Source organism: Amphiprion ocellaris, chromosome 24 (assembly GCF_022539595.1).
Source record: "Amphiprion ocellaris isolate individual 3 ecotype Okinawa chromosome 24, ASM2253959v1, whole genome shotgun sequence".
In the NCBI taxonomy this organism is placed as follows: Eukaryota; Metazoa; Chordata; class Actinopteri; family Pomacentridae; genus Amphiprion; species Amphiprion ocellaris.
The window spans coordinates 16249380-16260407 of NC_072789.1; the positions used below are offsets into that span (position 1 = coordinate 16249380).

The 11028-nt window shown below is 42.2% G+C and overlaps 1 protein-coding gene across 1 annotated transcript; it reads left to right on the plus strand.

Moving 5' to 3' along the window:
• The first annotated feature begins 2279 nt into the window (after window positions 1-2279).
• LOC111570055 (NLR family CARD domain-containing protein 3-like) lies at window positions 2280-9340 on the plus strand. The gene is made up of 5 exons (XM_055008371.1): window positions 2280-4434; window positions 6736-6909; window positions 7209-7382; window positions 8125-8171; window positions 8322-9340. The coding sequence occupies exons 1-5, from the start codon at window positions 2576-2578 to the stop codon at window positions 8846-8848; spliced, it is 2781 nt and encodes a 926-aa protein (XP_054864346.1). The 5' UTR covers window positions 2280-2575; the 3' UTR covers window positions 8849-9340.
• Window positions 9341-11028: the final 1688 nt, after the last annotated feature.

Consider the following 11028-nt stretch of genomic DNA (forward strand, 5'->3'; position numbering starts at 1 on the left):
GTTTTTCCTCCTCCTGTCTGTCTTTATCATCTGTTATGATACTGGTCCGTTCATAAAGTGTTCTAACTACTGATAGTTTGTGTTCTGTGGATGTTCTGATGTCTAGAGGAGGTTCTGGTCTGTTCATAAAGTGTTCTAACTACTGATAATTTGTGAGCTGTGGGATGTTCTGATGTCCAGAGGAGGTTCTGGTCTGTATGTGTGGGTTTCCTGTAAACTGTGATCTTAATGCTGCCATCTTGTCTGTGGTGTATGTTTAAGTCCAAAAATGAAGTGGTCCAGTTTATTTCTTCTTCGTGCATGAATTGTATATTTCCTGTGTCGTCCATGTTGTTCAGATGATCGGTAAGTTCTTGTGTGTGTCCAGATTTTATTATTTCCAGGATGTCATCAACGTATCGTTTCCAGAGTGTGGGTCTGCAGTGTGTGGATGGCTTTCATTTCTAGGTCCTCCATGAAGAAATTACTCATTATTGCAGATAGTGGATCTCCCATTGCAAAACCTTGTTTTTGACTGTAAATAACTCCTTTGAACTGAAAATAGGTGGATGTGGCAATGAACCGGAGTAGTGTGATGATGTCATTTACTGTGAGGTTTGTGCGTTTTTTCAGTGTCCTGTCCTTCTTAAGTCGCTCTTGTACAATGTGTAATGTGACATCAACGGGGGTTATTGTGAATAATGAGACTACGTTGTGTGAAATGAATATCTCGTCTTTTTGTACTGTAAGATTGTTGAGTTCTTGTGCCAGTTGTTGTGAGTTCTTGCAGTGATGTTGTGATGTACCGAGGAGGGGTTTGATGATTTCTACTAAAGCTTTTGAGAGATTGTAGGTGACTGATCCGATGCTGTCTACAATAGGGTGCAGTGGTGTGTCTTTTTTATGTATTTTTGGTGTCCCATATATCCGCGGGGTAACGTTAGCTGTGGGAATGAGGTGGTTGTAAGCTTCCTGTGTTATTTTATTGGTTTCTGATAGTTGCTTGAGCAGAGTTTTTAATGTCCTTTTCTTTTGTTCTGTGGGGTCTTTTTTGAGAATTTCGTATGTGTTCCTGTCCTGTAGCATGTTGGTTAGCTGTTGTTCGTATGTGTCCGTGTCCATGATGACTGTGGTTCGTCCTTTATCGGCCGGTAGGATGGTGATGCTGTTGTCCTGTTTGAGTGATTTTATTGCTTTTGCTTCTTGCTTGGTGATGTTACTGTGTGGAAGTTTTGCCGATTTCAAAATGCCTGCTATTGCGTTTCGGAGTTCCAATTTGTGTCCCTGATCCTGTAATGTCTGGCATGCTAATTCTGTTGCTAATATGAAATCTTCGTGTGGTATTGTGGTGGGTGTGATGGCAAAATTAAGGCCTCTGGCTAAAACTGTTCAGGTTCCGTGAGGGTGTGTTGTGATAAGTTTCATACCCATTCGTTATTGAATTGTGTGTGTGTGTGTTTGTTTGTTTTTTCTTTCTCTTAGCTTGCTCAGTTTTTGGATGTGGCGATTTTTTGTTGTAATGAATTCTTCTTTGTGTGTGCGTTTTAAATGTGAACTTATTTCTTTGTGTATGTCTGGCTCCGAAGTGAGGCGTTCTTTGAGTTCGTTTGAATAATCCTGTATTAAGTGTGTTTATTTTTTCCAGTTTATTTACCATAGTCCTTATCCTCTCTCTGATGAGAGCCTTCTTTGCTTTGTTTATTATGTTTTCTGCATTTTTTGTTGGGATGGGGTTCCTGATGTTAAGGCTTTTCGGTGTTATGTCCTCATTTTTGCATCGGCGATTGAATGTAAGGTGGTTTCTGTGCCGTGCTCTCTTCTTTTCCAGCTTTTCCAAATGGTGGAATATTATGACAGTCTTTTTCCAGTCTTCCTCGTAATATTTGGACAATATTCATTTTGTCGTTAACTATCATGGGATAACGTTATTTTTTATACCGACAAATCAAAGGGAAGATGGTTTTATCTTACCTGACATGTTTCAACTGCAACTGCAGTCTTCTTCAGAGCATCATCTGACGTGTGCTGACGTGTCCTTTTTTATCATGTGACTGGTCTGACAGATCTGTCAGAATCTGTCAGATAGGCCACGCCCCCCGCCGTCCGGTGGTCTCTGGAGGATGGAGTCCCAGGTCACCTGATAAAAAGGACACGTCAGCACACGTTGGATGACGCTCTGAAGAAGACTGCAGTTGCAGTTGAAACATGTCAGCTAAGGTAAAACCATCTTCTCTGATTTGTCGGTGTAAAAAATAACGTTATCCTATGATAGTTAATGAAAAATTGAACATTATCCAAACATCTGGGTAGCCCTTTAGCAGAGTTTCCCTTTCAGTCAGTTTTTTCAGTCAGTTTTTTCAGTCACTTTCCTCCAAATGATCAGGTTAAATTGCTGCATTATGTGTAGAGTTTAGGATGAAACCCCCAGGAATAAGTTTAGAAAAATCTCACACACACATTTGCCCAACTTTTTTTTACCATCAGATGTTATAGGTGACTATTTAAAGGTCCAACCTCTTTGTAGTTGCTTAGTTGCTTGTGTTTTTCCAACAACAACAGAGGTTTCTGTAGACACACACCTCACACTGTTCCCTTCATGTTTGACACAGATGAGACTGTTCCGGTACCAGAACCACGTCCCATCAGATATTACCAACAGAAGCTTCAGTCAAACTTCCAGGACACGTTTAAGGTTACAACAGAGGGGTGGGCATCAGATGAGCAGCTTCTGGTTGATATCTACACAGAGCTGTACATCACAGCTGGCCGGGATGTGCACGTCAACACACAGCATGAGGTCCTACAGATTGACAAGGTGTGGAAACCATCAGACACAGAGACACAGATCCAACCCAGAGACATTTTCAAGCATCCTTCTGGAAAAGACATACCCATCAGAACAGTGCTGACCAATGGGATCGCAGGGATTGGAAAAACATTCCTCGTGCACAAGTTTGTGTTGGACTGGGCCGAAGAAAGAACCAATCAAGATGTGCATCTTATTTTCCCGTTCACTTTCCGTGCCCTGAATTCACTGCAGGGAAAAGAGTTTGGTTTGGCAGAGCTCATTCATTTCTGTATCCCAGAAACTAAAGACGTCACAGTGGAGGCTCTGAATTACATCTTTACAGCTCTGCAGTCATCAGGAACCAGCAGCTACAAGAAGAGCAGATTCAAACTGCTGTTTGTGTTTGATGGACTGGACGAGAGTCGCCTTCATCTGGATTTTGATGTAAACAACATTTGCTCCGTGGACGTAACAAAGTCAACTAAAATAGAAGTCCTGCTGACAGAACTTATCAGTGGAAAACTGTTGCGTTCAGCTCGCCTCTGGATAACCACACGACCTGCAGCAGCCAATCAGATCCCTCAAAACCTCGTCAACACTACAACAGAGGTCAGAGGGTTCACTGACCCACAGAAGGAGGAGTACTTCAGGAAGAGATCCAGAGATGAGGAGCAGACCAGCAGCATCATCTCCCACATGAAGAAGTCACGAAGCCTCCACATCATGTGCCACATCCCAGTGTTCTGCTGGATCACTGCTACAGTTCTGGAGGAGCTGCTGAGAACCAGAGAGGGAGGAGATCTGCCCAGAACCCTGACTGAGATGTACACAGAGTTTCTAAGATTTCAGATTGATCACACAAAAGAAAAGTACGGTCCAGAGAAGTGCATTCAGTACATTAAGTCATTAGCTAAACTGGCTTTTGAACAGCTGCAAAAGGGCAACTTGATCTTCTATGAGAAAGATCTGAGAGAAAGTGGCATCGATGTGAGTGAAGCCTCAGTGTACTCAGGAGTGTTCACAGAGATCTTCAAAGAAGAGCGAAGACGGAAACAGGAAGACAAGATGTTCTGCTTCGTCCATCTGAGTGTTCAGGAGTTTCTGGCTGCTCTTCATGTTCATCTAACCTTCATCAACTCTGGAATCAGCCTGGTGGAAGAAGAACAACAAACAACATCCCGTTGGTCTGAAATGTTCCAAAGTTATTCAACAGGTTTCTACCAGACAGTTGTGGACGAGGCCTTACTGAGTCCAAACGGACACCTGGACTTGTTCCTGCGCTTCCTCCTGGGTCTGTCACTGCCGACCAATCAGAATCTCCTACCAGGCCTGCTGACACAAACAGGAAGTAGCTCACAGACCAATCAGAAAACAGTGGAGTACATCAAGGAGAAGATCAGTGGGAATCTGTCTGCAGAGAGAAGCATTAATCTGTTCCACTGTCTGAATGAACTGAAGGATGTTTCTCTAGTGGAGGAGATCCAACAGTCCCTGAGATCAGGACGTCTGTCCACAGATAAACTGTCTCCTGCTGAGTGGTCAGCTCTGGGCTTCATCTTACTGTCATCAGAAGAACACCTGGACGTGTTTGACCTGAAGAAATACTCTGCTTCAGAGGAGGTTCTTCTGAGGCTGCTGCCAGTGGTCAAAGCCTCCAAGAAAGTTGTGTAAGTATTTGGAGACTGAAGATCCTTTTTCATTTTGCTGCTGTTTCATCAGAATAATCTGCTTTTTGTCTCTTCAGACTGAGTGGCTGTAATCTGTCAGAGAGAAGCTGTGGAGCTCTGTCCTCAGTCCTCAGCTCCCAGTCCTCCAGTGTGACAGAGCTGGACCTGAGTAACAACAACCTGCAGGATTCAGGAGTGGAGAGTCTTTCTGCTGGACTGGAGAGTCCACACTGTAGACTGGAAGCTCTCAGGTCAGGACTCATCAACCTGTTCAACTGATGACCATTTAAAATGTGTTTTTATTCATGATGAGCAGAACAGCTGAGGTGGGAGGTTTTCTGTATTTTTATGACTCAGATCAGTTGTGTTACTGACCTTTAGCACTAGTTTCTCTTAATGAGGCCTCTTCCACTACAGGAACTGAACAACCTGGAACCTGCATCACAGAACCAGAACCTGTAAGAACCTGTGAAGTCTTGGTTCAAGGTTCTGTTTTAGTTTCCACTGTTTTAGTTTCCACTGTTTTACTAAATAGAATGTTTCAGATAGACGTTGATGAAAAGGAAACACCAGAACAAACATTTCATGTTCACACTTGAACTTATTTTATGGATCTTCTCCAGGTTGTTTTCTCCTGACTAGATCCTTGCTTGTGTTGTTTCTACTCTCAGATGTTTGTCACTTTGGATAAAAGCGTCTGCTCAATGAAACTGTAGAATGTTCAGTTTGTTCAGTGACTGAACTCAGTGCAGTTCAGCTGGTGGACAGTTGGACTGTTGTTTACATTCTTATTTGAGGTTCAAGTCCAATTCCTTGTTTCCAGTGTTGCCTTCTGTCTTCACTGAGATCAAAGGGATCCTCAGTTCAGATTCTTTTGGGTTCACCTCCTCAGATGTTGTGGACCCTGATCCCATCACTCCCAACTCTGACTTCACTGGGTGGCAGGACACGTCCCTACCTCAGGTGGTTTATGAGGAACTGAGATTTTGGGTTGAAGAACATGACAACATACTCAGATACTGGCTGAAGATTTTTGGAAAGACTTCCTGGAACAGCAGCTTCCAGGACTCCAGGTCTGTCAGAAATGATGGAGTGAAGCAGCAGCAGCCCTGCAGGTGAGGACAGTCATCATGACTGTTGATAAGCAGTGTCCTCATGTCCTCTGGTCTGTGGGTAAGGTCAGTCCAGTCTTCCTGCTGCTGATGGCTGAGTCCCATCAACTGAAGTGTTGGTGAAGGATAGAACATCCATCCCACCTGTGGTGAGGTTCATGGTCTCTCTGGTCTCCCTGAAGAGGAGCTACACCCTCATAGGGACCCTATGACCCTTTTCAGATGTGAGGCTGTTAAAAGGTTGTTGGTTCCTTTCAGACTGTAGGGACTGAGAGCCAATCACTGGGCAGCAGAGTGTCTCCTGAGACTGAGAGAGAATGAAGAGTCCAGCTCACTGACGCTATGAGGAGTCCAGACTTCATCAAGAGTGGAGATAAACAGTTTAAACACATGAGTTTGGAGATCCTTAGTTTGTTTCCAGTGGGATTCATGTGTCAGTGAAAATCAAAGCATGAGTCTCAACAGCACAAGTGGAAGTGAAGGAACCTGAAGAACAAGGACTGGAGATCAGAAGATGTTTGTTCTGTAACAACATCAGAGATGTAACCAAGTCTGACAGTGATTTAATCGCTGCCATCAGCATCAAGTTGACTATTTTTCAGATTGAAAAGGAAAAAGTCCAAACTGTGACTTGTCCAAGTGTGTGTCCTGATTTGAATCCAACAGACCAACTTTGGGGTATTTTAAAGACAAAGTCAGAGCAACACAAACCCTCCAACAAAGAGCAGATGAAGACATAGTCTCTGAAGATGGTGGAACATCTCTGCAGAAATGTGGTTTCTTCATGCTGAGGAGGATTAAATGTGTCATCAAAAATAAAGGTGGACATAGAAAGTAGTGAAAAAAATCCAACATTCTAATGACAGTAATGAAAGATGTACTGACCTTTATTGGATTCATTTCTTGCTGTTTGGCCTGTATTCTTCATTTAGTAAATCTAAACTGTCAGTTTGTTTTTTAATCAGATGAAATACTTTACTGCTCAGCTTCAAAGTAATCTGATTACTGTAATGTTCTCCACTTTGGATTATTTTCACATTTAAATAATATTGCAGAGGACTGTCCTCAGCGCTTCTGTATTCTGGTCATAGTGGGATGTATTTGTTGTTAAATTCACTGCTGTCTTTTCAACAGGACAGAAAATATTGAACTTAATGTATTACTTCTTTTCTTCTCTTTGTCTCTTCAGACTGAGTAACTGTAATCTGTCAGAGAGAAGCTGTGGAGCTCTGTCCTCAGTCCTCAGCTCCCAGTCCTCCAGTGTGACAGAGCTGGACCTGACTAACAACAACCTGCAGGATTCAGGAGTGGAGAGTCTTTCTGCTGGACTGGAGAGTCCACACTGTAAACTGGAAGCTCTCAGGTCAGGACTCACACTTTGAAACTGATGTGATTTCTATCAGTGGATAAACAGCTAACCTGAGTAGAATCATTTCTGCTGATGGGATTCATCAAATGAGCTTTTACTGAACTTGTGCAGGACTTTGTCTGGGTTTATTTTTGACATGATTAAATCCCACTAATCATTGTTGAGATTGTTGATTTGCTTGAGACGCATGAAATGTGCAGCAAAATGTAGCTGAAAGACAAAGAAGAAAAGAAAGAGTGAGAGTCATCCATCCAAGTGTTGTCCATCAGGTTTGTGTTGTTTTGTGTGTGCAGGCTGTCAGGCTGTCTGGTCACAGAGGAAGGTTGTGCTTCTCTGGCCTCAGCTCTGAGCTTCAAGACCTCAAATCTGAGAGAGCTGGACCTGAGCTACAACCATCCAGGAGACTCAGGAGAGAAGATGCTGAGAGCTAAAGTGGAGGATCCAGACTGTAGACTGGAAACTCTCAGGTACAGACAGACAGACACTCTGAGGTACAGACAGACACTCTCGTACAGACAGACAGACACTCTCAGGAAACTATCATCCTAGTGTTGCAGACCAAGTCTGCTCCTTTCCATCCTTATCAAAGACAGGAAGCAGGGTAAACTGTTAGCCTAGCTTAGCTCAATGACAGGAAGCAGAGGAAACTGTTAGCCTACCTTAGCATGAAGACCGGAAGCACTGAAACTGTTAGCCTAGCTTAGCACAAACACTGTACTCAGTGGTAAACTGTTAGCCTTGCATAGCTCAAAGACAGGAAGCACGGTAAACTGTTAACCTAGCGTAGCTCAAAGACAGGAAGCAGGGTAAACCGTTAGCCTAGCATAGCTCAAAGACAGGAAGCACGGTAAACTGTTAGCCTAGCTTAGCTCAAAGACAGGAAGCAGGGTAAACTGTTACCCTAGCTTAGCTCAAAGACAGGAAGCAGGGTAAACTGTTAGCCTAGCTTAGCTCAAAGACAGGAAGCAGGGTAAACTGTTAGCCTAGCTCCATGAAAAGAGGAAGCATCAATGAGTAAAGCTGAATAATGAGTGTAAACTGAGCTGGAACGTGACGAGCACAGGACAGGACTTTAGAGATGCTGCATTCAGGTGTCTGTGTCTCCATGTTGGACTGGTCCTTTATCAGTGGAACAGTGTGAGAGCCATGTAACGTCCATGTGTGCTGCTGAAAGAGTCGCTGCTGCTCTGACCGTCCTCCTCCTTTCAGGGTGACGCCTGCTGGAGTCCGATGGTTGACACCAGGTCTGAGGAAGTGTAAGTGTGTTTTAATGGATTGATGGAAACAAAGCAGCACATTCAAGCATCTTCAAAGTGTCACATCTCTGAGGTCATCATCAAAGGTTTAATACTGATCACATGATCCATCAATAACTGCAGCTGTGTTGTGTTTGTTCTCTCCATCAGATTCCTGTCAACTCACAGTCGACACAAACACAGTAAACAGAAAACTCAAACTGTCTGACAACAACAGGAAGGTGACACATGTGGAGGAGGATCAGTCGTATCCTGATCATCCAGACAGGTTTAAATACTGGTATCAGCTGCTGTGTACAACTGGTCTGACTGGTCGCTGTTACTGGGAGGTGGAGTGGAGAGGACTGGTTGATTTATCAGTGAGTTACAGAGGAATCAGAAGGAAAGGAGACAGTGAGTGTCTGTTTGGATATAATGATCAGTCCTGGAGTCTGATCTGCTCTAATGGTGGTTACTATGTCAGACACAATAACAGTTCAACATCCATTAGTTCCTCCTCAGTCTCTGACAGAGTTTCAGTTTATGTGGACGTTCCTGCTGGAACTCTGTCCTTCTACAGAGTCTCCTCTGACTCTCTGATCCACCTCCACACCTTCAACACCACATTCACTCAACCTCTCTATCCTGGATTTGGGGTCTGGGGGTCCAGGTCTGGTTCCTCAGTGTTTCTGTGCTGAGTTGAGTCTCTAGAGTCTCCTCCTCGAGAGAAACAGTGTTGAACAGATAGTTGAGTCTCTCCATGACTCTGTCCTTCAGAAACATGTTTTCACATTCATGGATTAAATGTGTTTTTTGTGAAATCCTTCTAAATGATTCCTTGTAAACTTGTTCCTCTTCAAATATGGAAGTTGTGATTATTCCAGGAGCCAAATGTGGTGTTTGCGTCTTTTTCCAGTCAAATGTTGAGAGTGAAAATCAGGATGTGGTGGTTCCTCTGATGCTCACTTGAACTAAAAGCATTTGAGCTGCACAAAGTGTGAAATGAGAGAGGAAGCAGTGAATCTACAAACTGCTGACAGACTTTCACACATTATTGTCCAGTGAAAATCAGGTTTTTGTGCAGCCAGACTTGATCCTGATTTGAGTGTTTCAGTCCTGTTCTAGTGATGAAATGAGAACTTCCTTCATCTTGTGTGTGATGGAGAAGAATAAAGGGCTGTGGCTAAAAATCCTGACTCTGAGTTCTTCATGACAAACATACATTATATCAGCTGTTTATTATTCATCTGCTTTATTCTACTCAACATGGAACAGGGTTCTAAAAATACATTTGAAGTCCAAAAACAAATCCCCATTTCAATGTGACTAAAAGGTTCCCCTCTCTGATTGGATCATTGGATCAACTTTGAACTATTTCCAGTGAAACAACAGAGAAGCTCAGAGAATCTCTCCTCATCAATCAGAGCCTTTTAGACAAAACATCATGAACAACCTGAAATTTAGGAAGAAAAATAAATTCAGTTTCAGCAACATTCAGCCTCAGTTTATCATTTCCACATTACAACTTCCAGATCACAGAGTGTTGACAAAGGAACACAACATTTAGTCACCTGGAACTGAACCACAGAGGATTTACTGGACGATCAAAACCACAAAAGTCAGACAAAAGGCAACATAACACAAGAAAAACACAACAAAATATTACTAAAATGAGACAAAATTACAAAAATGAGAGAAATGACACGAAACAAAACAACAAAGTGACAAAAAATTTACAAAAACCAGAAAAAAAAGACGAATTGACACAAACGATACACAAAACAATGAATAAAGCAAAACAAAATAACGAAAAGTCAAAACCACAAAAGTCAGACAAAAATAGCAACCCGAGGCACTCTAAGAGTCGTTTGGGCCCGTTTCCCACAGAAAAGAAAACACCAGGAGCCACAAAACCCTTTAGACATTTAAAATAAAGACGACACTGCATATTTAATTTTTTATTTTTTACTTTTATGGTCTTTCTCTCTATATATATATGAACTGCTGCAGAGAAAAGGAAATAACATGAACCCTATGAATATCTGCAAAATAACAGGCCATTGAAACATTAGGGCTGGGACTTTAACGCCTTAATATTGATTGATTAATTAATTACAGAAGAAACAGTGGTAACTCTGATGAACACTCCAGCCCAGTAGGTGGCGCTAATGAACCTGAAGCCGTGAAGAAGATCCACAGGAAGCACTGAGTGACGTCAGAAAGTTTGGTGAACAGTGAAAGAAGATGAGACGCATTGAAAATATTGATATTTGACAAAAATCATTTTATACATACTTGTGGTAGTTTTATCTCATATTTTAGTAATTTTATACATATTTGTGGTAGTTTTATCTCATATTTTGTGAGTTCTCCAGGACGTAGTGATGGCGAGATGAAGTCACATGAAGCATTGAGGCTTTCCATCAAATTGGTTCACTCATGGGTCGAAGCTTCATGGCTTCATTTGCTCTACTGCGCCATCAAGTGGACAAACAAAAGTAAAACAGGCAGAATGCCTATAATGACACACTGGCTTTGCTATGCGAAGCTTTGAATTGTGCTTAAATGATAATGCCAGTAAACAAGTAATATACTTAATATAGTGTCTGCTTTTCCTGATAGCAGGGACAGAGGGGGAAGTGGAAACAAATTGGGGAGAGATTTGAGATTTTTAGCTTTACTACTTGATTGGGGTCAGGTTCTGGTTTTCTGTAAAGTGCTTCGATACTTTTATTTGTAATTAGGGCTATATAAATAAAATTGAATGTGTTTGTGCTACTTGTTTTGTGACTGTGCTTGTGGTACCAGTGAAAAACAAAAGTAGGGACAGCATTTTATTTGTTTTTATTCAAAAATATAAATTTTTCCACGGTGCTGA

Bases quoted from the DNA above. Each gene is read 5' to 3' on its own strand.
- LOC111570055 (XM_055008371.1), top strand. From the start codon at position 2,576: ATGTTTGACACAGATGAGACTGTTCCGGTACCAGAACCACGTCCCATC. The intron at 7,383-8,124 runs GTACAGACAGAC...TCCTCCTTTCAG, and splicing joins TGTAGACTGGAAACTCTCAG to GGTGACGCCTGCTGGAGTCC. The intron at 8,172-8,321 runs GTAAGTGTGTTT...TCTCTCCATCAG, and splicing joins GACACCAGGTCTGAGGAAGT to ATTCCTGTCAACTCACAGTC.